This window comes from Engraulis encrasicolus, chromosome 6, assembly GCF_034702125.1.
Source record: "Engraulis encrasicolus isolate BLACKSEA-1 chromosome 6, IST_EnEncr_1.0, whole genome shotgun sequence".
NCBI classification, from domain to species: domain Eukaryota; kingdom Metazoa; phylum Chordata; class Actinopteri; order Clupeiformes; family Engraulidae; genus Engraulis; species Engraulis encrasicolus.
The window spans coordinates 21,521,631-21,548,461 of NC_085862.1; the positions used below are offsets into that span (position 1 = coordinate 21,521,631).

At 45.3% G+C, this 26,831-nt stretch overlaps 1 protein-coding gene, 1 long non-coding RNA gene and 3 other non-coding genes across 5 annotated transcripts in view; all 5 read left to right on the forward strand.

The window, feature by feature from the left end:
- Window positions 1-17,604, forward strand: part of LOC134450259 (uncharacterized) — an 81,777-nt gene extending 64,173 nt beyond the window's left edge. Inside the window, exons 3-4 of the long non-coding RNA XR_010035051.1 lie at window positions 16,997-17,058; window positions 17,516-17,604. This is a non-coding gene — a long non-coding RNA (uncharacterized LOC134450259). The remainder of the gene's footprint in view (window positions 1-16,996; window positions 17,059-17,515) is intronic.
- Window positions 1,924-1,994, forward strand: trnag-gcc (transfer RNA glycine (anticodon GCC)). Its single transcript has one exon. It is a non-coding gene; the product is annotated as a tRNA-Gly (tRNA).
- On the forward strand, window positions 3,283-3,355 carry trnaa-agc (transfer RNA alanine (anticodon AGC)). The gene has a single exon. It is a non-coding gene; the product is annotated as a tRNA-Ala (tRNA).
- On the forward strand, window positions 14,091-14,161 carry trnag-gcc (transfer RNA glycine (anticodon GCC)). Its single transcript has one exon. It is a non-coding gene; the product is annotated as a tRNA-Gly (tRNA).
- Window positions 17,605-24,693: 7,089 nt separating the features above from the next.
- On the forward strand, window positions 24,694-26,622 carry LOC134450559 (piggyBac transposable element-derived protein 4-like). The gene is made up of 3 exons (XM_063200397.1): window positions 24,694-25,556; window positions 25,667-25,857; window positions 26,126-26,622. Exons 1-3 carry the CDS (start codon window positions 24,694-24,696, stop codon window positions 26,620-26,622), a joined length of 1,551 nt encoding a protein of 516 aa, XP_063056467.1.
- The last annotated feature ends 209 nt before the right edge of the window (window positions 26,623-26,831 follow it).

The window sequence follows — 26,831 nt, forward strand, 5'->3', positions numbered from 1 at the left end:
TCTTCTGATGATGACTTGGCCCTTTTTCAAAGTTGCTGCTAACTTTTGGTCACGATGCTTCGTGGCCAAACTCAGTTAACAAGACATGATCAAAGCATTGCCTGTTCAATTTTATTTTACAGCGGTCACGTCTGTTGTAACAAACTAAAAACTCGTGCCTCGCATCGGATAATTCCATTGTTCATTATAGTGCAGTGGAGAGCCGCCCGTCCTTTCTGTGTCGCATCGCATAGTCTTGGTAACAGACGGTCAGGACAACGCGTTTATGCCTGACCTGTTCTACTAGGCAACATTTGAGTTTTAAGATTTCTTCAATGCTCTGACGGCCAGTGTTAGACGCGGGAGACAATCGGAAACGCCGCTTGGGAGAGAGATGCGTTCACTGTCAACATGTGCTGACATAGATCATGGATCTGCATAGAACTTTTGCGCATCACCTTGCGTGGGCGAGATATGATATTGTGGATATTTTGTGTTTGAGATGTCTTTTAGACTGATAAATGATGACGAAAATAACAGATTTTTAATTTTATCATAAGAAATGAGCGAATTCCGTGAAATTCCGCGTTTATAACCAAATTCCGTTTTAATGTCCACATTCCGTGATTCCGTACGTGTTTTCCGTATCGTGGAAATCATAGGGCCCTACTGATAGTTTGTCTCCTAAACTAACTCCCGCCAGCAATGCATTGGCCATGCACGTGCAAGAACGTCACAACGTTGAGTCGAGTGTGCAGCTGTGTCATCACACAAGAGAAGGCTGAGAAACGTGAGAGAAGCACACAACACAGGGTTGAGGCAGAAAGAGGGGGAAATCGATCTTGTGCCCGTGAATCGATAGCGTGAAATATAAACGAAATATATCCAACATATATATGTTTTTTTTTTACCCAGGCCTAAAATCTACAACTATCTTTTTGTCAAGAGGGACTGGATTCAAAAGCTTTTGTATGAGGAGTGGAAATATTTTGAAGCAGTAATGTGCAAATCAGCCGTTAGCTTTATGTTAGCTTTTTGGATCTTAGCGTGAAGGTAGCCCGGTCTGCCACAGTGGGCTAGGCCACGATGAGACCATCAACTTTGGCGTTCCAATAGTTGTCCCGCTGGGTAAAGTGGAAGAACTAATTGGCAACCACGCCTCCAAAGCTAATTTTCGCTTGGCCTTTTCTCTTAACCCATTGACGCCTAAGGCACCTGCAAAAAATGGTGCTGAATGCCTGAGCCCTTTTTAAGAAAAGCTGCCCTCAGCCTGTAAAAACCTAAATATCTTAGCTTCTGAAGCACATCAAAATATGCACTGAGTTGCATTTAAACGCTAAGACCCTCATCTTTCATTAGAATGTGTTCATTCATCTCAAACAAACAAAGATTTTTAATAAAGTTGTCTCAAATCTCATGTGCCTGAATGTTGCGTAATGCAGCTCCAGGCGCCAGGGCCAATGTTGCACAACGCAACATCAGGCATCAATGGGTTAAATTGTCTTCCAAATGTCTAGTTGTCATTAGAAGGAGTCCCCATGTTTCAGACACCTTTCTCTTTTTATTATCTGGTTAGGCCAATGTGTTTAAAAGCCAGCAGCAGGAAAGTTTCTAGGCTAGGATGGTTCCCAAAACCATCCCTAAACCTGTCAGTAATGCAATGTTTCTGAATTTTAAATTTGTGCCCTTACCAAAACTATCCCTAAACCTAACCTGTCAGAGGTGCAACAACAACCTGTGCTTTGCCATGCGGCAGCAGTCTACTGTGAAGCAGCGGGGAACATTTTTTTGAAAAAAGGGTCATAAGTTCCCTGGTTGAGGGGAACATAAAACCCGGAGAACATAGGAATGACCCCGATTACACTGGACTTTATACTCAATTCTGCAAGAATTGCATTGCAAATATGGGATTGTGGCTGACACATTTTACAGAAGTTTTCACATGCATTGGTGGTTCAGTGGTAGAATTCTCGCCTGCCACGCGGGAGGCCCGGGTTCGATTCCCGGCCAATGCAGCTTTTGCTTTAGAATCTATTGGCTGAACAGCAGAACAACAGAATGGAATGTGTCAGATGTGTGGAAGGGCTCATAGGAAACGGGCCTTGTTTAGGAGAAGTGCTGACCACAGCGCAAAAGGTGCGGTGGTGGTGAATAATCCTGTTGTTTCTCTCTGTGGAATCGTCAACAGATCTAGCTTCAACCCCTTGAAGTCTGTTGTGCAATCAGGCCAGTAGGAGGGGCCCAGGGGTGCCAGATGTTACTGATGTTTTCCAGCCTATAATATCTGAAAAACTGCCTGGAAGCACTAAATTCCACCCACTTTGAACCAAATTCTCTTGATTTCTATGGCTATAAATCTACAGGAAAAACTAACCCGATACCTTTTTTTTTGTTTTTTTTTTGTTTTTTTAACCCACAGACTTATCTTAAATAGCCCAATTGGGTGGGAAACCGCCCGCTCTTGCAACACTGCTTGTGACCCAATGAAAAAGGGACTGCTGAAGAGAGTCACGTTTCACAGGACACTTCTTAAGGCGCAAAGTGAATGCGGTGGTAGAATGTGCCAGAGGGTGGGGGAATTCACAGAAGGCTATGCATGTGTGTGGGGGGACACCCTTCACTCTATTGAGTTGATTCACTTTGAGTACATTGATTCATGGTGATTTTTACACTGAGGGATTAATTAACTGCAGCTGTAACTGTTAGAGAACATCAACTTTGAAAATGGTCCAGGCAAGAATTGTATTGTTGAGCTTCACATTCCATGGAAAATGTGTTCAGGTGCAAAGTTCATGCCTTGGTGTTTCAGAGTTGTTAAATTCTTGCCAGCCATGTGGGAGGGGGTCTAAGATGTGCAAAATGGCATTGTCATTCAGTGTAACAGATGCCTTCTGCTGACTGTAACTGTAAAAAACCTGACTCTTTTTATTTATTTCTTGTTACAGGGAATTCATGAAAGCCTCGATTGTCATCCATTCACTTGAAACAATTTAAAATAATGTTTTTTTGCAGTTACAGTCAGCAGAAGGTGTCCATAACACTGACTGACAAAGACGTCTTTGACCCGAGGGTTTGCTTCACAGCCAATGCAGCTTTTCCCCCCTAAAGCTGACATACTCAGCAGGGTGGATTGAGTAAAAGTGGGGGAAGGGCTCAAGGGAATGACCCAGGGGCCAAAGAGAATGATGGGGGAGTTGCTGACGCAGATGTCGCTTTTCTTTTTCTTTCAGAAACTGCTGAAGTGGAATAGGCTGAGGGGGCTGACGGAGGACAAAGGAACTTTACACCAGCAGGAGGCAGCATGGGGAATTAGCTCAAATGGTAGAGCGCTCGCTTAGCATGCGAGAGGTAGCGGGATCGATGCCCGCATTCTCCAGTACTACTTTTTTTTCCTTGTATGAAGACAACCGTTAAACTCATTTCTACTGAACTAATGTACACCTCAATCTGATGCTTTTGGGAAGGGTTCAGGGTAGTGCTCCAGGTTATGGGAAGAACTGTGAAGGGTTGCGATTGGTGTGGAGTGAATACCACAGGCGATGGAAGACCCAAAAACTATGTCACAGAAAATGACAGAGTTGGTATAACACTGATTCTTGAAAATGTGGCAAAACAGGTTTCTGTTTTGAAAGAAAGAAACTCGTTCAAATCCAAAATATAGAGGTACATTATCATCAGCTGTTTCCCGCCCAATTGGGCTGCTTAGGATGGCTGTGTGCGGGTAAAAATGGCATTTAGCAGAAAAACCCGCCCAATTTTTGCCATTGAAATCAATAGATTTGGGCAGGATTTTGTGCCCCTAGGCGGGTTTTGAGCCTTTTTTGGGCTGGAAATCACCTGACTCATCTGGCAACCCTGATTATCATAGATGAAGGTCTTGGCTGTGCAGCAATGTATCGGCCACACTCCCCATGTTTACTTCTTTCATAAAATAGGCAATTAGTTGGTTTTGACAACACTGTCAGACACAATTAGAAACAAATATTCAATGAATTATTCTCCAAATACACAAGTGCCATAAAGTCGAAAAAGCATTCTACCGAGCTCTGAGTTAAATCATCTAGCCTTAACCACCAAGCATTCTGTCCCTTTGCATCACCAGAGCTCCAGCACATTTTCCATACAACATGTTTTTATAGTGACCCAGTTAGAGTAGAGTATAATTTACTGATCCCGAGGGAAATTAAGATGTCAAGTAGCATTCATACATAAATACAGAAGAAAACACAGACATCACACAAAACATTGCACATATATCCACCATACATATATTAACAGGTTAGATCTCTATCCCCCTCCCACACACACACACACACACACACACACACACACACACACACACACACACACACACACCAAGCGTATCGCACGTTATATCGTCACGTGGCCACGAATCACCGATCTATTCGTAAATCGTAAATCAACCACGAGTCGGACAGCCCTTTCAAATGCATTGGCCGCGGAAGAGTGGCCCAACCAACCAAACGGTGTGTTCTACTCTGCCTTTCACACTGACAGCATCGGCGTGCGTGGCCAGTCCTGTTTTTTTCTCCCATGGGGGATCAGGCCCCCAGACCCCCCTTGTTATACAACGCCATCTCCCAAAAACGGCACTGTACACCACACATTCACACGCCTCACCGTCCCACTGCACCCTTCTCACCCTTTCCTACCCTAGCCTATTTTCATGCCTGTCTATTATTCAAGGTTGCCAGATGTGTCTGATCAAAAACTGCCAAAATGCCCTAAATTCCACCCAATTCACTGCATTGATTTCTATGGGCACAAAACTGCAAGATTAAACGCCAAATGGCCAATTTTTCCTGTTTTTACCCGCAGACTGCCTTTCTGATTATTGAACTAACTCGTAGTGGTAGTTTGTACATCATATTTTTCACAAGAATTATTTCAACAATTCAACAGAATTTTAGACACATATAGAGAGCATATTCTAAAAACTAGTTAAAAAACAACAACAAGAACATAAAATTCCTTCCAGGAAAAAAAAAACTGCAACTGTTGTTTTTTGTAATGTCACTGACAAAACATGCTCCAAATGTGCCTCAGTGGGGTTACATACCGCCATTCAGACATACCGCCATTCCGACATTGACTTTTTATTGCAGGAACCATTTTGCAGGAACTGTTTTCAGACCCTACCTGTGAGAGCATTTGGACCGTGACAAAATTAAACACAAAATTATACACTAATCCTGCAATCGCACTGTCAGGGTTCCCACTCTTTTTCAAAAATCATTTTCCAGGATATTTCCAGGACATTTCCAGGACTATTTTTGGATAATTCAGGACGGATATTTCATCCGTCGGACCCACAATTTGGACATACACAGCGACACACAATGCATTTTAGAGACAATGTGACTTTAAGGTTGAAATGAGTTGTAATGAATGAGTACAGTGTGTTAGGGAAGAGGGTACGTCCAAAGACGTCATAAGAGCATAGTATGGCATGGCCGCAAGGGGAGTCACTTTCTTCTTCTACAGTACAGTTAGTACTAAGGAGACTAGTGATAGGAGGGATTACATTGAACACTGACAACTGGATCTCCTCTCTTGACCATTTTTGCGAAGTTACAGAGTTCAGATTTTATCCATTATGGCGCTGCACCCACTGACCATGAGCACAGTGTCTCTAAGCAATGTCCTCAGACTACACCTAACCCAATGCATTTTCCATTGAGTGATACTTCTTATCCAATGTACGTTATTTGCTTAGTACTGGCGGCAAGGTAAAATGCAAAGCCACTACCGCCAGGGCTGGAGTGTGGAACAGGTCATAGGACATAGTGAATTTGTGTCAGCTGTAATTAAGGCTGAATGACAGCTGTAATTTAAACACAAACTGAACATTGACGACAGGACATCTTATTTTGACCGGGCCGGAACTAGCAGCAGCTCCTCGCACCCACAATGCAATTCAAATTCCAGTGTCACAATTTTTATCGATCATGGCCTTGCATCCACTGCGCATGGTGTCCCCGGGCTACGCCCCCGTACTACACCGTGGCCAATGCAATTTCCTGCGAATAAGCGTTCTTATCCATTCTATGTTCTTTCTCCAAAGGTGTTGACCTGGGTTGCGGTTGCAGATCACCAGCTGTCCCGCTAGTAGGAATCTGCTGGAGCTTGGCGACCACACCCCTATGTCAAATTTCGCAAGCCCAGCACAAGTCAAGACAAGTCAAGTTTATTGTCAATTTCTTTACATGCACTGGTCATACAAAGAATTTGAAATTGCGTTTCTTGCTCTCCCATGCAGACATAGACTAATCTAGGTAAGGACATAGACAGTATAGACATAGACAGTACTCATACATGGACATAGACAGTATGGACGTAGACATTGCTCATACAGACATTTAAAGTGCAAGACTGGACAACAGAAGACTTGTAGAGAACATACATTAAGAGGAGGTATTTTGTTGTTCTTTTTTCTAAAAGTCCTTTATAGCGTTCTGACATAGTAATAGTAGCATTTGAAGAAATAAATAATTAAAAAAAGGTTTTTATTAAATACACCAGCAGCAGTATGTGTGTGTGTGTGTTTGTATGTGTTTTGTGTGCGTGTGTGCGTGTGTGTGTGTGTGTGTGTGTGTGTGTGTGTGTGTGTGTGTGTGTGTGTGTGTGTTTAGTGCAGGTAGAAAGTGCGGTGTGCGTCTGTGTGTGTGTACCTGTGTGTGTGTGTGTGTGTGTGTGTGTGTGTGTGTGTGTATGTGTGTGAGTATGAGTTGTGTGTCAGTGTGTGTATGTTTGGGTTTAGTGCAGAAAGTGCAGTGTGCTTGTGTGTGTGTGTGTGTGTGTGTGTGTGTGTGTGTGTGTGTGTGTGTGTGTGTGTGTNGGTGTGTGTGTGTGTGTGTGCATGTGTATGTTTTGAGTTAGTGCAGGTTGAAAGTTCAGTCACAGATGTAGTAGTGCAGGTGGAATGTTCAGTCGCAGATATGGTGGTGGGGATGAGGGGGGGGAGCGTTGTCAGTGGCCTGGCTGGCTAGAGGCTGACAGTGAAGGGAGAGTGGGTTGAGTGTTCAGTATCTTGATTGCTTGATGCATCGTGCTGCTTGCAAGCCTGGTGGTACGGGAACGGAGGCGCCTGTACCTCTTTCCAGAGGGCAGGAGGCTGAACAGTTTGTGTGCAGGGTGGCTTGTGTCTTTGATGATCATCAGTGCTTTTCGGGTGAGGCGTGCGGTGTAAATGTCCTGCAGGGAGGGGAGTGGTACTCCAATGATCTTCTTCGCTGTGTTCACAACACGCTGGAGTGTCTTCCTGTTTTTCTCCGTGCAGCTTCCTCCCCACACTGTGATGCAGCTGGACAGGACGCTCTCTATGGTTCCTCTGTAGAATGTTGTCATGATGGAGGGTGTAGCACTTGCCTTCTTTAGTTTGCGCAAGAAGTAGAGACGCTGATGGGCCTTCTTCGCCAGTGATGTAGTGTTGGTGGTCCAAGAGAGGTCGTCGCTGATGTGCACTCCAAGGAACTTGGTGCTGCTCACTCTCTCCACAGCATCACCGTCGATGGTCAGTGGTGGCAGTTGTTTTTGGACCCTCTGAAAGTTGACAACAATCTCCTTGGTCTTGTTGACATTCAGCAGGAGGTTGTTGTCTTTGCACCATCTGGCCAGCAGGTCTACTTCTTCTCTGTAGTGGGTCTCATCGCCCTTAGTGATGAGGCCCACCAGTGTTGTATCATCCGCAAACTTCACTAGATGGTTAGTGCTGTGGGTCGTTGTGCAGTCATGTGTCAGCAGCGTGAACAGCAGGGGGCTGAGAACACAACCTTGCGGAGCCCCCGTGCTCAGGGTCAGGGTGCTTGAGGTGTTATTCCCTACCCGTACTGCTTGTGGTCTCTGCATCAGGAAGTCCAGCAGCCAGTTGCAGAGGGAGGTGCTGAAACCTAGTTTGTCCAGTTTTCTGATGAGTTGTTGTGGTATTATGGTATTGAATGCTGAGCTGAAGTCAATGAACAGCATTCTCACATATGAGTCTTTATTGTCCAAGTGGGTGAGGGCTGGATGGAGGGCAGAGCAGATTGCATCCTCCGTGGATCGCTTGGCTCGGTATGCGAACTGGTAGGGGTCCAGGGTGGGGGGTAGGGTGGCTTTGATGTGTGACAGGACTAGCCGTTCGAAGCACTTCATGATTATGGGCGTCAGTGCTACAGGACGGTAGTCATTGAAGCATGATGGTGATGATTTCTTCGGCACGGGTATGATGGTAGCAGCTTTGAAAAGTGATGGGATGACTGCTTGCTCCAGAGAGATGTTAAAGATGTCTGTGAAGACATCCTTCAGCTCTTCTGCACAATCCTTCAACACTCGGCCAGGTATGTTGTCTGGGCCAGCTGCTTTGCGTGGGTTGATGGTGGCCAGTGTCCTCTTCACACTGGCAGAGGACAGGTACAGGGGTTGATCATGGGGGGGAGGGGGAGTTTTCTGTGGATGAGTGTCATTTTGTGCTTCAAAACGGGCAAAGAAACTGTTCAGGTCGTTTAGCAGAGAGGTGTTGTTGTCACAGCTTCGTGGTGCGGGCTTATAGTCCGTGATGGCCTGTATGCCCTGCCACAGGCTCTGTGCATCTCTGCTGTCTTTGAAGTGTGTTGTTATTTTGTCCGAGTATTCCTTTTTTGCTTTCCTGATGCCCTGGGACAGGTTTGCTCTTGCTGCTTTTAGGCCAGCTACGTCTCCTGCTCTGAAGGCTTTGTCTCTGGCCCTCAGCAGTCTGTGAACGTCTCCTGTGAACCATGGCTTCTGGTTGGCTCTGGTGGTGATGCGTTTTATTTCTGTAACATCATCAATGCATTTTGTGATGTAGGAGGTCACAGTGTCTGTGTACTCCTCAATGTCAATGTGGTTGCTGTGGGTGGCAGCTGTTTTGAACATGTCCCAATCTGTGGTTTCAAAGCAGTCTTGTAGTCGTGACACGGATCCCTCTGGCCATTTTCTCACCTCCTTCAGAGCTGGTTTGGTGAGTTTTACCTTTTGTCTGTAGGCTGGCAGTAGCAGAATCGTTAGGTGGTCTGATAGGCCGATGTGGGGGATGGGCTTTGCCTTGTATGCTCCTTGTTTTGGGGTATAAACAAAGTCCAGGGTGTTTTGTCCTCTTGTTGGAAAGTTAACATGTTGGTGAAATTTTGGAAGAACTGTTTTGAGATTTCCGTGGTTGAAATCTCCCATGACCACTGTGAAGGCATCTGGGTGTGCATCTTGTTGTTCACTGATTCCCCGATGCAGCTCGTTCAGTGCCTCGCTTCTGGCGCTGGTGGTATTGCTAGGAGCGAGGTAAACTGCGACCAGTAGAATGGCGGATATTTCTCTTGGTAGATAGAAGGGTCGGCACTTGATGATCATGAACTCCACTAGTGGAGAGCAGTGTCTCTGTACCACCGTAGCATTTTTGCACCAAGCATCATGTGTGTAAACACATATTCCTCCCCCTCGTTTTTTCTCTGCAAGGGCTCTGTCCGCTCGGTGGCACGTAAGTTGCTCCAGTTGTAAAGCCGAGTCCGGTATGCCGTCGTTCAGCCATGATTCTGTAAACACGGTTACACAGCAGTTCCTCACAGTTTTGTTCGCTGATCTTAGTAGCCGTATGTCATCCATCTTATTGTCCATAGATCTTACGTTTGCCAAGAGAATTGATGGTATTGCTGGACGAGTTGGGTTGGCTGCAAGCCGTGTTTCGACGCCACCTCGTTTGCCTCTCTTCCTAATTCTGGAGCACCTCTTTCGCCGTCGCCATGTAGGCGAAGCAGACGGGTCCGATGTATGCCGCCGTAGTATCCCAAGTTCTTCCAGTGTCTCTATTGGTATATCCAATACATCGCTTGAGTTGTCCATTCTTATCTGCAACAGCTGTTGCCGACTGTACATGCGTTCCGACATAGTTTCCGACGATAGACATTTCGAATGACACATTATAACACAAATAAACACTGCGAGTTGGGAGAGTAAGGAGTCGCTGCAGCTACGTGCGCCACATCACGTGCAGCCTCTGTTCAATTGAAATGCTTTCTGATCCACAAAACGTTTATTCGGAATTAAATGAAAGTGCAATGTAAACTCACATTAATGTCACATTATCTCAGAAATTAATACATTAATAGTCTCTCTCTTATCGCAAAAATTAGTGTACTTGGATTTAAATGCTTTCTCCACAAGACTTGACTTTGACTTTTTTGCTCACCAACCATTGTGGCCAGTGGTTTCTGTCTTTCTGCAAGCCAGTTGTGTTGCCAGTTTCTTTTTCTCTGGAATATTCTTGCATACAAACAATTGATGCGACTACTGTGATTTGTCACACCAAAGATCAAACTAGCTTTCAAAGTGGCTAGTGAGACTGAAAGCTCTGATCTCCAAAAAAGATAGCAGTACAATTTTTTGTAAGGAAGTGCTAGCACTGCCTATTTGTAGGCCTATTATGATCGTAAGCAGGTTTTCGAGAGATATATAACGCCATTATATCACCCAGCGACTTTTCAGCAAGCCAACTAGCGACTTCTAGCGACTTTTGGCAACACTGAGTCAAAGAATATGACTGTGTAAGTGCAATCAAAGATGGCAACCTGACCAAACTGTGTGTGTGTGGACAATAATGTATTCAATAGGTGGATATAAACTGAATCATCATGTCTAGACTCGGAGAAGAATAAAAATTATACCACAAACAAAATCGGGAAAAAGTTGAAGGGAAAAAAATCCAGGACAAATATTTTTTTCCAGGACATTTGGTGAATTTCCAGGACTTTCAAGGACTTGGAAACACATCTCTAAATTTCCAGGTTTTCCAGGACGTGTGGGAACCCTGAACTGTCACTCTCTCCACTTCCACTCGTGTAGCTACATTGTTGCAAATGTCATTGAGTTAGAACGTTGTTCACAGCCTCTAAGTACTTGCAACAATGTTTAAATGGCTCGGAATGACAATCAAATACTGTTGGAATGGCAGCAGTGTTGCCAGATGTGTCTGACCAAATCCCGCCCAAAAGCTTCTCAAAAACCGCCAAAATGCGCTAAATTCCGCCCAAATTCAACAAATTACATTGACTTCTATGGGCCCAAAAAACCGCCAAATGGCCAATTTTTCCCGTTTTTGCCCGCCGACGCTCATCCCAAGTAGCTCAATTGGGCGGGCACCCGCCCAATCTGGCAACACTGAATGGCAGTATGTCTGAATGCCATGTTGCCCCCCCCCTCAGTGGACACTAAAGTATAATTTTGGATCACACTGATTACTAATGTCTTAAAATGTTCCATTCAGTGTTGCAAAATTAGCGACTTTTTGACGTTTTGTCTTATTAATTATTAACTAGCGCTTTTAGTGACTTTTTGGTGCATCTGGCGACTTTTTAAAATGCGCATTTTCAGTGACAGACTGTGTCTCAATCCACGCACTTGTGCACTTCGGGCAATTTCGGTCGAGCCAGTGCACTGAAAGTCCCAGGATTATCCCCTAACAATGTCGGGGAAATGCAATGCTTGAACGATGGACCCTGCAGGCACTAAACGGCCGCCATGTTGACAATGAGACGGAGGAAACGTGGCTTTCAGTTCAGTAGAAGAGCTTGGTCAACAGTCTCATAATTCTGTAAGTAAGGGCCAAAACATACCAAGGCGGAACGGAACGGTCGCAGGACGGACGCGGTCTTTCTGCTTAGTTTTGGCCGGCGTGCTTTTCTCTGCCTTGCACACTGACAGCGTCGGCGTGCGCGGCCAGTCCTGTTCAAAACCCTCCCCACAGCTAAAGCTAGCGTGCTACTTTGCCATTCATTTGAATGAGACACCGCCGGTTGCCGGCGTGAAAAATACGCTGGAGTTCTATTTTCCAAATGCAGCGCGGCGCGGAGCCGGCTCCCGCGCCGCTGACGCCCGACTACCGCCGGTTGGTGTGTAAGGACAGATAGGTTTCAATGTATTTTCACCGACGCCGGTAAAAAAACGCGGCCGTTCCGCGACGCTTTACCGCCTTGGTGTGTAAGACCCCTAATGTTGATGAGACACAAATATGTCTCAAATGACGCACTTTTGTCAGTGCACTGACAGTCAGTGCACACAGTGCACACAGTGCACTGAGGTCTTTAGTGCATAGTGTCGTGGAAAAATCTGAGCACTATGCACTGCACCCTCGCTGGAAGTGACGGCTGAGCATGGCATTAGCTCGCCAAAATATGAGTTGGCTACTGGTTACAATGCACAGCGTCTGGTGCTTGTATTTCCATGTCCTTCACCCCAAAGGACAACAATCACACATATAATACTTGGGTTTGCATGAAAGGTTGGTGCCCCATCAACATTACTTACAGAATTAGGAGACTGTTGACCAAACTCTTCTACTGAACTGACTCCTCCATGTCATAGTCAACATGGCCGCCGTTAAGTGCGTGCAGTGTCCATCATTCAAGCACAGCATTTTTCTGCCATTGTTAGGGGATCATCCTAGCACTTTCAGTGCACTGGCTCAACTGAAATTTTCAGTGGGAGCGCCCTAGGCACTGAAAAACAGTGCACGAAGTGCACAAATGCGGCATTTGAGACACGGCCATAGCCACAAATTAATTGTTTTTCCACATAATTGTGACTCTGCGCCGCCATCAGAAGCGTTTCCCGCGGTTAAGCAGAGCTGCAGATTAGTTCCAATCTCCAAAAAGTAGCTAGCACCGCCCATTTCTACTGTGGACGTGGGCACGTTTTCTGTAGATCAGTGCGTCGTGCGTGACGCTGTGACGTCATACGTAACTTAATGACGTTATCTAGAGACTTTTCAGCCAGCCAATAGCGACTTTCACTGATTTTCTTTTGGCAACCCTGGTTCCATTAACCAGCACAATTCAGTCAAATATGGAACAAGCTGACAAACTGTGCATGTCTGTAGTCTGCAGAACTTTTTTTTTTTTTTTTTAACATAATATGCATAGTATGTTCATATTGGCCATTTTGTTTTCCCTCTTATTTGTAGGTACTTCATACCTCTTCTCTAAAAGTTTATTACATGAAATAACAGTGACAGTAGCAGTGTCCAAAAAATAGTAAACTTGCAGGAGCTTTAGTGATTGTGAACAGGGTTGCCAGATGGAGTGCCCAAAAATGTTAAAAATCTACCTGGAAGCACTAAACCCCGCCTAATTCTATTGATTTCTACGCCTAAAGAAAAACCAGCACAATTTTTGCCATAGAAATCAATAGAATTGGGCAGGATTTGGTGCTTCTAGGCGGGTTTTGAGCATTTTTTCGGCTGGAAATCATCAGCCTCATCTGGCAACCCTAGTTATGTGTCCGTAAGTCAACACAAAATATTCTGTGACAGTTCAGAATTCCCGGCACTCAAGGCTGTCATCATGTTTTAGCGTATGTGTTGTACGCTAGTTCATTTGGCGTGTTGGTGCGAAGCCTTTTGAAATTAACGCGTGCTCTTCAGACGCAACGGTAGAGCGCTTTCATGCACTTTTCACACATGACGAGGTTTGCGCAGGTTTCCCGTCGTATCTGCGATTGTCTGTTGCTAAAAGCAAATATTGCTGTGCCCTAACCAAAACCATCCCTAAACCTAACCTGTCAGTAGAGCCATGTTTCTGCTGTTTTACTTTTGCTAAGAACAGCGACATTTGGCGAATTTCTAGCTGAATTGTGCCTAAACCAAAACCATCCCTAAACCTAAGCTGTCACAGGGTGTTGTCGAGCACGCCTTAACTTGCAAAGGCGTATTGGACACACGTGATAGTCGGTTAAAATCAGCGTGTCATCTATACCCAATGCATGATGTTGGGCACTCAACAGCCAAATACCATATCCACTGTCTTTTAAGAGCCATCAAGCATTATGCATGATACTTGTATGGGGGACAGTTAGCCAACAAGTTTCTCTTTTTTTCCCCCAGCGTTAATTGCCTATACCGTAACCTGAACATGGAGGATCACCTCTCGCAGTTGTGCCAATAAGGGGCCATGCACACGCATCTCTGTACTTTGTGTCAGATGTCCTTCCTCACGCAAAACAAAGTAAGCATGGCAGGGCGTATAGAGGGTTTTTTGCATGTCAGTTGTAGGAGAACTACATTGCAAAATTGGGATTCTGCCCGACACATTTCAGAGGATTCTTTACATGCATTGGTGGTTCAGTGGTAGAATTCTCGCCTGCCACGCGGGAGGCCCGGGTTCGATTCCCGGCCAATGCAGCTTTTGCTTTAGAATCTATGGGCTGAACAGCAGAACAACAGAATGGAATGTGTCAGATGGGTGGAAGGGCTCATAGGAAACGGCCCTTGTTCAGGAGAAGTGCTGACCACAGTGCGAAAGGTGCGGTGGTGGTGAATAACCGTGGCGTCCATTGTGCCTGTGGCCTCGTGCCTCACTAACACCCCATCTCTGTGGAGAAAACAAGAAAGCTTCCCCGCTGTCAGCCTGGCCACAATAACCTTTGGGGGACTTTTAATGACCTTTCCATTGGACTTTTGTGAGATCAATCAAGCGATGTCTTGGTTCGCGGTGCAAAGCCACAAGCACAAGGCGAGGATCGGAGATTTGATAATGAGATGGATTTATGTTGTTTCTTTCCCCTTGGAATCGTCAACAGATTCGACCTCAGCTCCATGGGCAATCGGGCCAGTAGGTGGTGCCCCTGTGAGAAGGGGCCCATTGTGGAGTGTCAAATTTCACAGGACACGTCTTCAGGGGCAAAGTGAATGCGTCAGTATGCAGAGGTAGAATATGCTGTTGGGTGGGGAGGCACTTATCCCTATTAATTCCACTTTGATTAACTTTGTGTTGTACATTTAATGATTCAGTGCAGCTGCATTACAGATGTCTAAACAATGGCAGTAATGTAGCTAAACCATATAATTGTTGAAGAGCCTCCAATTTATAAATGAGACAGGGAATAATATTGTGGAGCTTCACATACCATGTATAACGTACCCAGATGCAAAGTTCAGACATTGGTGGATCAGTGGTTCGCTTGCCACGTGGGAGGGTTGCAATGCTGCTTTCCCCCCTAAAGCTGACATACTCAGCAGGGTGGATTGAGTAAAAGTGGGGGAAGGGCTCAAGGGAATGACCCCGGGGCCAAAGAGAATGTACAGAGACATGGGCTGGGGGAAGCGTCTGGTTTTTTTTTCCTTCATTGAAGTGGAACCTACCAAGGAGTCTGGGAGGAATTTTTCTTTACGCCAGTAGGAGGCAGTATGGGGAATTAGCTCAAATGGTAGAGCGCTCGCTTAGCATGCGAGAAGTAGCGGGATCGATGCCCGCATTCTCCAGGAACATTTATTTTCCTTGTACGAAGACTCCTGTTTGGCTCAATCCTATTAATTTCTACTCAACTAATGCTTCTGAATTCGTTGCTGTTGGAAAAACAAGAAAGTATACACTGTCATCATTTGCAGATTGTAGTGTTCACTCAGGGAGTGGGAGTTTCCTTGTTTTCTAACACTGGTGACCAAGGAGAGTAGAGACAGGAGGGCTTACTGACGTCATAACAGCGTAGTACGAAATGATGGCGAGAGGAGTGCGGAAATTGTATTCTTCTTCTGCGGCAGGGGTGGTATTAGATAATAGACATGTAACATGTGAATGTAGCATTGAAATACGTACTGTGCTGTATTTGCGCACAGATCTAGTTTCATTATGGTCTTACATGTATTGGGTGTTTTCAAATAATTACGCACTGATTTGAAGAGGTGGGGAACATAAAAAATCAGCGGGATTGGTTTCCTGTGCTGCAAGCAGCAAACGACACATTTCCCCTGACAGTAATACACAATTGTTATTGTCATTGTTAAAGTAATACACTACTTGTCAGAAATTATTAATTTTATTACGTATTTACCATCAAGATAGTGATGGTCAGGTTCATAGCTTAGTTAAATCATAGATTAATGGACACTTGTCAAGCCTAACAAACCTCGAGTCCAATGCTTTCCAGTAACTGGATGGCCTTTTCAATTCTTTTAGCGATGTTATTGCTAGCCATGGTGCCGTCGCACAAAAAGAAGACAATTGCCTAACCAACAAGGGGGGGGGGGAGAGATTGTATGGGCAGTCTGTTGTCTGTTTCGTATGTTGTGAGTTACTGCTGTACTGCATACCTGCTTGCATTTTAGCACATATGCCTCGAGACATAAAAAACATGGCCTGTGTGGCTGGCATACCACTGCTAGTGAGGCCATCAATGGAATCCAGGCGGATGTTGTAGTCCAGATGTGCCTTAACCGTCATTTCGTCCAGCACCAAAGCACACATCCTCTCTGCGCTTGGTAAGCTGGCGGTTTTGGCTTTTATCTGGCTCAAAACGCCATAGATGAAACCAGGCTGTGGAAAAAAAGAGCATACTGGATTGGTGATGCTTGGTGCTTGTTGCACGATTAGTAATTACAACGTGATAATATAGTAATTTTCTAACTTGTATCTCAAAGTTGCCAAGGCTGGCCTTAATGTGTCTTTGGAGCGTGATGGGTGATGGCAGTTGAAAAATGCCCCTCAGCTCCCCATAGCACCGAGGGCTGTAGTGGTATAGTCTGAGTACCATGGATTGAATTTGCTTTGGATACCTCTGGTCATGGTTACCCACTCCGGCAAGAGCAATCTGGTGTTGGACAAAATGTCCTGCTGGTCGTGGCAGGGCATTTGTGTCGGGAGCACAGCTCTCCCTCCTTCGCTGTGCGTAACTGTACAGACAGATAGACATCACTTGGGGGTTTGAGTAAGGAGTACTGAAGTGAACAAGGTACGGATGCCGAGTCTGTCTACATGAAGCCTACATGTGAGAGATGCTGTATAACTGTTGGGTGCAGTTTGGGGACACATACCTTTGCTGCAGTTTTTTATTTTTAGGGTGACTCTGTAGTGGTACTGCCTGAATTTCTGCCTCTCCCTCCTTAGCAGTTTTTTCAGCCGTGCAATTTCCTTTGACAAAAAGCATCTGGACAGGTGTTTAGTACTGACAGCAGTCATATAATCAGTTGTTCATCCATTAACGTTTAACTATGTTCTTTTACCTTCTCTTTTCTTTGCAGCAGTGGCCCGAGGTTGATTGAAGTGCCAGGCTGCTCCTCTGGACCCTCCACGGTGTCCGTAGGTATGTTGACAGCTGCATAAATATACATGGGTTCTGAATGTTTATCAACACGATGTTATGAGGAGGGGCAAGACAGGCAACCATTTTTTGGACCGAAAGCGGTTTCCAACAATCAGAGGTTGAGTTGTGCGCAGTTAGTTTCGCTCAGTTAAGTTGTAAACAAATTTTAGAACCCATGTATACAGTGGGAAGAACAAATTGGCACACCCTTTAGGACAGGAGTGGGAACCGTTTTCATTCAGGGCCGTAACATGAACACAAACCAGGATTTCCACCTGCAGCTACGTTTAGAACAGACGACACATTCATTATCAGTCTATAGTGTGTGTCTACGTGTCTGCGTCGGGAGAGGGCCCTTAATGCACTACAATTTGGTAATTTAGGGTAGCAGCAATAGTTAATGGAGTATTGGATTTGTTTCTGACGTGAAGTGTATTACCTCTTTTGCTCTTGACAGGGGTGACCTGCAGCCTGAAAAGTACAGGAACAGCACCTGGAGCCAGACGTGTTCTTTGGCCCTTTAAGAGAAAACATCTCAAATGTGGGCTGTACTTTTATACTGTTACAATAAAAGTACATTAATCACAGAGGACAATAAAAACCTGGTCTTCTAGACAATAACTGTCTGTAGTGCTTTAACCTGTTCCATATACAATAACTGTCTGTTGTGCTTTAACCTGTTCCACATCTGTGTTCATACAATAATGTTCACATACTTGTAATGGGTAAGAGTTGTGTGCATGTGTATTTTAAGGTGTGTCATTGGGTATAGCATGAACATGTATACATACTTTGAAATGCAGATCTTTCGGCCTGAAATGATCTTCACAGACCATGTAGCCGCCTCGTCTTGCTTCCTCTGCAGTCATGCTTGGTGGCAGGTCTTCCCTCCATGTGTGGCGAAGCCACTTTTCACGTCTGTGTTGATAAAATAGGTGGTTGTGAATTCATGTAGGCTATGTATGTGTCACAGGTGGGGGGTGCGCGTTTGAAAGCGGCACTCCCACTTAATACCAACGGTTACGTGGCGCTATTCTGACGTTAATGTCAATTTGTCGGAATACCGACACGTTTTCCACCGTCCGCCGCTATTCCGACATCCCTAACCTTAACCCTAACCCTAACCCTAACACCTAAAAAGTGTCGGAATAGCGCTATGTCGGAATAGCGATTGCCCCCCAATACCAACAGCTACCCGAGGAACATACTGCACACCCACAGACAAGTCAGGACACCAGAATTAAGTTTCACAGAGTCTTATTTATTAAAAGTCCTCCGACAGTTGAAGGTCTTGGACCCAGGCAACGAGAGAGACAATTTATCTTTGTGAGTTCCATCACCGCGGCTTCATCGACGCACCGTCGCAGATTCTTGTCGGGCAGAATGAAACAAAGAGAGCCCGTAAGGATCTGGATGCAATTAAGTACAAGAAACGCGAGTGCGGAGGAACAGCAACCAGGGGCACGACGAGTTCCCTCCGGGGCAAACGCGATGAGGAGCATACAGTCAAAGCTGCTAGCCAAGTCTGTTCCTCTCAGCAAAAGCACAGAATGTTTGCTTTATTTGCTTTATTCTTTATGCAGGTGTGGCTTGTGGTCACCTAATCATGAGCCCAGGTGAAGTCCCGCTGGGGGGACTGTCACCAAAGTGTCAAACGTGCACAGGGAGGAAACAGAAGTGACGGACAGCAATAGAAAGCTCTACTGCTACATGTGGAAAACATCAGGGCCGAGCTTGCCTCACCCCGGATTGCGCAATCCCTCGTTAACAAGCTTGTGCGCATGCGCCATTTTGCTCGTTCTGTGTATGCAACCTGGTAATATTGTATTAAACGTTTTTATACACTTAATAGAAATATGTATGGTGTGCCCTCATTTTCCTGCTATTTTTTTTTTACTATTTTCTACGTGTGATTATCATTTCTTTACTCTGAACGATTTTGCATAACGCCCACTGAAAGATACTGTGGAGCGGCAAGCAGCAGTCTGGCCACAACCTCGTTCTGGCGATGAGAGTCTTGCTGGCCGTTAAGTCATAGCAAATCTGAAGTTCACAATACAGTCAGTCGTGTCATTAGTGTTGGCTAGCTTGTTCACTTTGACTGCTACCATGGAAGTGGATTTCATAACGAAACTAAGAGCATTCTCAAAGTTGGATTTCCAAGGGAAAAAAAGATGTAATAATGACTGGAGGACCGACAGAGCTGAAGGGTTTGCTGCTGCAGGTGACCAGTCAAAAGATTAGAACGACCCGATCATTTCAAAGTGAGTGGTACAACAGAAAAGATTTTTTGTTATCCATGTCTCTTGTTTGCAACCGGCGAGAATGTGTGGAAGACCATTAGCATGGGATTTTGTGACTTAAAAATTTACCAAGGAGCCTCACGAAACACAAATCCTCAGCTACTCGTTGCTTTGAAGACGTTTGGGGCGTCTCGAATAGATGTGGCTTTGGAATTTGGATAAACAGCTAAGGTAACGTTAGCATGCACAACGCCAAAGTGAAGGAGAACCGTGAGATCTTAAAGTCTCATTCAGGCAACCTGCTTCAGGAGGTGTTGGCGTTTCGCGGTGGTGATGAGGTGATGAGAGTACACACTCTTCGAATCGTGGGAATTATGTCGAGCTGATGAATGAGATCTCCGCAATTCTGCAGGTTGCAAGAGGCGTTGGCATTGAGAAGGACAGGCTTCGATAGTCTCGGATGTATTCATCCAGAAAGAGCGGCGCATGGCATGGACCTGATGTAGCCTACGAATATAGGTAAGACCAGTGTTTCCTATGTATGTGAGGCCTGTGTTTGTGAGACCCGTGGGGAGAGACAGAATCCACCTTGATTCTCTCCGGTTTGTTCGCCATGGTGCTCAGTGGTAGTGTTTTGAATCATGTGTGTGTGTGTTTGAGCATCCGCCGTGATGCTCCTGTTTGTCCGCCTTGGTGCTGTGTGGTTTATGTGAGACCAGTGTTTGAATCCTGTGTGTGTGTGTGTGAGAGAGAGATCTAATAGCTTTTCTCTATGGAAATGCAGCATGTTTTAATATGTAGGCCTACCTTATGTTAAGAAAGCTATGACATATGAAACTTATCGGTAGGCCTATTTGGCAAAAAATTAACTAATACTGTAGCTGTAGTGTTATATATTTGAAAATATGATATTGGAAAAGTCAGTGCCTCACCAGCCGTAAACTTGACCGCACGTCACTGGTGCAGCCTGGTGGTGGGTTGCAGCAAGCTGTTGGGGTCGTCAGCAGAGCGGTGAACCATGTCGCCGTACTCCTGGTCCACTAGCCGCAGCGAGTCCTTCTGGCCCCAGTGCTTCAGCAGCAGGTGGTCAATGGCATCTCTGATGGGGGGTGTCCAGCAGGTGAAGTCCAGCACAAACACCCATCCACCTGTTTTGACAGGTCCAGTGCGGGCGCTCCTCGGAGTGAATGGAAGACCATACGAGACATCTGGAAAACAGAAAAAGAGAAAACAAAAACATGGTGTTACGTAATGTCATCAATGTATGATGCGGTGAACAATTATTGATATACAACAATAATTTAATTAATGTATAATCATACCGATTGATGTCCCAGGGCTTGGCATTTGCCAATCATCAGGGTCCTGCTTCAGGGGTCCAACAACAGGATGGCCAGTAGAGAGGGCAGCTGCAGTCGTGTGTGAGGTCACATGCTGAGGCGATGGAGGACCTAGAGCAGTCAAGGAGCTGTGCGCTGGATCTGGCAGGCGAGATGGTGTACACCCATTGAGAGTTAATAGAATGGAGGCCAAAATTCTATTTCATTGTTGAAGTCAAGTTGGAGCCAAGGTTGGACCCAAAAAGACCAAAAAATGGTCAAATCCCATTCATTCCTATGAGAGACATAAAACCCTGTATCTCCCTTAACCCTTTTACACCGAATGCATCGGGGCCGATGCATCTGCGCAAGCGCTGTTCAGATTACCGTAATTACAAAAATATTCGGTCAATCAGAAAAATTTAAACTGTTTCTGAAAGCAGAGACATTGCGCTTTACAGCCAATATGGTGTAATTACGGTAAATCCCCTCTGAGGCATCTCAGTAAAGTGCGTAAATAGGAGTTTGTTTGTTTGAAAATTCTGAGGAGACTAGCGAAAATTGTGTGGATTAGGAACATTCTAGTTTATTCTAGCTTGACGAAAAATGGCTTCATTTCGCCCGACAAGGGAAAGGAGGACCCCCCTGAGGTTTCGAGATGCTTTTGAAGACCTAGAGGAGGAGCATTTGTCATCTGACGAAGAGAGGTAACGCCTACCGAGTCAAATGTCAAAATATTTCTGAATGAATGAAGCACAGACCTGTGAAGATCTCGCTTGCTAGCTTTTAGACAACACTGTTGTAAACGATGTTGAATGTGTCAATCAGCGCTTGTAATAGTCACCAAGTGTTTTAGAGCAGTGCGTTTAGTACTCGGTATACTGTGTTGTACTTTGTGAACATATTTGAACTCTATATCCAGCCGTAAAATGTACAGAAGCACAAACGGAGACCTAGGCAAACAAGACAAGACGTTAGCTATCACTGCGTTCGACAAAAGTTCTGTTTCCCGCGGCTTCCCTCAGTAACTTTCGTGTAGCCCATCAATCTTATTCTGTAATGTATGTGTGTTTTGGGTAGCCAGACAACATTATGGCACATCTTATAACAGTACTGGGCAGCGGTCAAAAACACAGGTCTGCCAAATATAGCCTACATCGTATCCTACAATGTGTGTCACGTAGGTAAACATGGCAAGAGTTTGTGCTGCGTTTGGCAACTTGTGTAGCGTCACCACACAGATTTGTTTGTATGTTCAGGTCGATTTATTTTGGACCTTTCACATAGCATAATACTGTACTGTACATCGTACTGGTACTCCACAGCTGTGAATAGTACATCATCCAAAAGTAAAATTGCCCATTTTACCACAGTATATTTTACCACACCATCTTCTGTCAGTACAACAGTAGCTTACTGACAAGTTACTGTATCAACTTTCACTATAAGACTGAAATGAATAGAACCAGTAAGCTTGTAACTGTAGGCTATGTGTGTGTACTAGAGACTGTATGTTTTCAATATTATATAAAATAAATATAATATAAACTACATACATTTAGCCTGTATAAAGTATTAGCACATTATTGTTTGAGTATGTATATTTTTTTGACAGTGCCATGAACTGACAAACATAAATGTTCTTTTTCTTCAAGTGTCCTGTGTCGTGGGTATGGTGGTGGAGGAGGTGAAGATGGAGGACGAAGAGGAAGAGGTCAGGAGAGAGGGAGAGCGAGAGGGAGAGGTGAAGATGGAGGGCGCCGAGGGAGAGGTGAAGATGGAGGTGAGGATGGAGGACCAAGAGGAAGAGGGAGAGGTGAAGATGGAGGACGCAGAGGGAGAGGTGAAGATGGAGGACGCAGAGGGAGAGGTGAAGATGGAGGTGAAGATGGAGGACGCAGAGGGAGAGGTGAAGATGGAGGTGAAGATGGAGGACGCAGAGGGAGAGGAAGAGGGAGAGGTGAAGATGGAGGTGAAGATGGAGGACGCAGAGGGAGAGGTGAAGAAGAGGGTGAAGATGGAGGACGTAGAGGGAGAGATCGGAGCCGCTCGCATACCTGCCGACCATTACGCATTTTGTGTAGCAGATACGGATTTTGACATCAAACTACGGCGCTGTCACTTCAAAATACGGGAAAAACCAATAGCAAAGTGTGTTCATGGGCCCTTATAAATTGCTCTGTAGACTTGCAACCAGACAGAGCCGTAGACATGGCTCTGCTTGCAATTGTCTCGCGCTGGCCTTTCTATTGGCCAGCAACGTGTGGGGGGGAATATTGACCAATCAGAGCGCTAGTTTGGATGTCTTCATTTGTTATGCTGCGCTCCTCTCGAGCCGAGGCATCAGCTGCGTGCCGACAGAAAGTTTGCTTCGAAATCACACAAGCAGAGAGACTGGTTAATGTAGCCTACTCCTATAATCTCTGAAACAAGTGTCCTCCTCCTGTCATCATGTATTATCCATCTTGGTACTGTCGCTGTAGTTTTACAAGTGAGCACCGTCAAAATCACCGTTTCAAAGGTAAATGGACTTTGAGAAAGGTAGCCTGTATGGGAATAGTGAATTGCGTCCAGTTGCTAAATCCCTAAACTTATGAAAATAAATAAAGGCCGAGGTCTGTCGTAATGATTCACCCAATGTTTCGCCGTATTTGACGGCAATATGTTGTTGCTTGTTTTGATATTGGACCGAAATGAGATTACTTCCGAATGAGAAAATGTGTCGATGACCGCGCTATAAATTAGCTGATTAGCAGCAAACTAAATTCGGTTTTCCTTTGCGCCGGATCATTTTAACTCGGGAAAATAAAGCGATAGTTCTAACGGTTGTGCTCGGAGTAGGTCTACATCCGTAACCTACCATGACAGCGTATAGGAATACTGTTCCCCCCTGAGTCATGGCCCATTCTGTGAACAGGTGTAGTTCTAACAGGTCGTGCGTCATACCAAATATGCATCACTCCACGACTACTATCCGTAATCACGTATGGCAATCTATTAATAAAATCAATTATCCTATCATCATATATGTGCCGAACAGTGAACAATAGCCAACTCATGACGGCAGATGAGGGTAGATAGGCCTACTATTATGCAGAGAAGTGAAAAAAAGAAGCGATGCCCCTCTGCTGTGGAAGTTCCAAGAGCATTGGCCATTAGCCCCCGTCCCTCAGTAGAGCCACTACATGACGCATTTTGTACTGAATGAATGCTGAAAGTGTGATTTTGATGTTAGCCCCCAAGGTAATAATATTAACCTGATAGGATAATATCTTAGATAACACTTGTCTTTATCTTTTTCTCTACTGCTGATGCTTCTTCACAGTAGGTGACAACATCACCATTTATTAGTATTGGGGGAGATGATGTAAGAATCATTACAATTCAACTTTTTGTTCATAAAAATCACTGAAATGCCTCTGTATTTTATAATCAAATTATACATTTTCCTACATGTACCTTCTACAGCCAAAAAAATAATCTGCAAATGCTTCAATTTCATACTCAATTCCAGCTCCTTAACACCCCCCAAGTGACCAAATGCTCTGTTTGGCTGGTACATAGGATAACTTAATAGCCACTTAGGCCTACTAGCCAGACTGGTGGTTTGACTAGTAAGATTAACAGCAATATTGGCTGGTGATCAGTAAAGTTAATTTAGAGGCCTGAATTCCAGCACACTATATCATAGCATTTTATTGGTGTTATGGTGTGAAACAAACAAAAAAAATCTTTCATGAAAGTTTAATAAATGATGGTAGTTCAAAGTGCTGTGAAGAGCAAGATAAACTATTTGCCAGATACACGGGATGTTAGGCTAAAATGCATTAAAATGCAGGAAATTGCATCTAAGAAAAGCATTTTTTTCTGGGGGAGGACCCCCCTGCCTGAATGAAGTGTCTCATATCTTCCCTGTTGACATTTGGCAACCCTAGGTGTAGGGCAGACTATGCAAAACAAAGTAGCCTCTCAGATGGGCCCGCCGACGACCCCGTTGCTTTGCCATGCCAAGTTGTTGCGCCATGAATTGCCGCGCAATTGCTACTCAATTTTTTTTTAAAAGGTTGGCAGGTATGCGCTCGCCACTCCAAAGATGGAAGAATGTGGACGAGCCTGATGACGGTGTCCCTCCCCCACTCCGATTCAACCCAAGGCGCACTCCAGGTGTCCAGCCTCCAATACACCTGGGGATCCCCTCTCCGGGTGAAATTTTTTCTTTTTTTTATGATTTGCCAGTCCTGAGGCTCCTCTGTGAATACACCAACAAAAACGCAGAGCAAAACCAGCAGGCCGGAAAGAAGTTCGTCTGGAATAAGATCCATCCGGCGGAAATGAAGCACTTCCTTGGTCTGCTGGTTTACATGTCAGTGTTGGAGCTCCCCAAAATTAGCGACTACTGGCGCCAGGCAACCATTTTTCGTGTCCCCTTCCCGGCCACCGTCATGGCCCGCGACCGTTTTTTAGCCATACTGTCCAACATCCACATGAGTGACCCTGAAAAAACAGCTGAAGAGGAGAGGAAGAGGGGGACGGAGCAGTACGACCATCTACATAAGGTTAGACCCCTGATGGACTTGGTCAAGACCCAATGTAAAGCCATCTATCACCCGAGGCAGCACATTGCGGTGGACGAAAGGATGGTGGCGACCAAGGCAAGAATAAATTTGAAGCAATATATGAAGAACAAGCCAACCAAATGGGGTCTAAAGTTCTTCGTCCTAGCCGACACCAATGGTTACACTGTGGACTTCATGCTGTATTCGGGCAAGAGTAGGATGGCGACGGGAAAGGGGCTGTCTTTTGACGCTGTCAACATGTTGGTGGACAAAAACTACCTGGGAAGTGGATATATTGTCTATACAGACAATTTTTACACAAGCCCCCTGCTGTACCGCCACCTGAGCCAGCAGGGATTCGGGGCTTGTGGAACTTACAGGTAATGTACAGCTGATCAATGATTCTAGTGAAGTCTATCATATATTTTGCTTCAGTGTATGCTGGCTATACAATGACTATGTCCTTCTTCTTCTTCTTTTTATAATACAGGCAGGGAAGAGTAGGTGTCCCCACCACGCAGGAGAACGCACTGACGAAGCGGTCCCCAAGAGGCAGCATCAGGTGGCTCAGGGACGGGGGTCTCCTCTTTGTGAAGTGGATGGATACAAGAGAGGTCTCCCTTTGCTCCACCATCCACCCAGTCTACAATGGGGAAACTGTGCAGCGCTGGCAGAAGACAGGTATTTGTCTTGCTATGGCTGTTTACTAATGCATACTAACCTAAATACCACACTAACCTTTACACTAACATAAGTACAACACTTGAATATTTGCTCAAATACAATACTAACCTGAACATTTACCTAAGACTGCATTTGCCTGAACACATAGCTAAACAAAATATCCATTATGAAGTGCAATAGTTACTGCACTTGAAGCCTGCATGTCTACCTATTTACCAACTAACTAACTAGCTTAGTAACACACTAACTTACAAACCAACTATAGGTGATGAGCATCATCGCATCACCATTCCCCGCCCGACCGCAGTTGGGGAGTACAACAAATACATGGGAGGAGTCGACACGTCGGACCAGATGATCGGGACCAACTCCGTCCATCGCAAGACCCGAAGATGGCCCATGACGGTCTTCCAGCATCTGCTCGACGTTGCCGTCACAAACTCCTACATCCTGCACAAGAGCCAGTCCACCAACATGCAGGCGAGGCTGCTGACTAGGCAGCAGTTTCAGGAGGAACTGGCGGCACACCTCCTTGGGGTGACCTTGAAAACAGGCCAGCCCAATCCCCCACCTCCACCTACCCGCCAGCACCTGCCTGTTCCCTGCAGCAGTGGACACACCAAGGACCAGAGAGCCAGCATGGGGAGGCGCCGCTGCAAGCTGTGTTCTAGGAATACACCCTGGAAGTGCGACGTATGTGATGTGGGCCTGTGTCTCGTCCTTGACAGGAACTGCTTCTGGCAATACCACCAGAGCCAGTAGTGTGTGTGTGTGTGTGTGTGTGTGTGTGTGTGTGTGTGTGTGTGTGTGTGTGTGTGTTTTTTTTTTCCAGTGAAGAGTTTTGTATGTGTGCGTGTGTGTGTATTTCACGTGAGGAGTTGTTGCTGTGAGTTTTCTCTCTCTTTCTCTCTCTCTGTTTCTCTTTACCTCTCTCTCTCTCTCTCTCTCTCTCCATCAGTCTTTCTCTCTCT

Coding starts and splice junctions, on each gene's coding strand:
- LOC134450559 (XM_063200397.1), top strand. CDS start 24,694: ATGCGCTCGCCACTCCAAAGATGGAAGAATGTGGACGAGCCTGATGAC. Junction 25,557..25,666: donor GGGGCTTGTGGAACTTACAG/GTAATGTACAGC, acceptor TTTATAATACAG/GCAGGGAAGAGTAGGTGTCC. Junction 25,858..26,125: donor GCAGCGCTGGCAGAAGACAG/GTATTTGTCTTG, acceptor AACCAACTATAG/GTGATGAGCATCATCGCATC.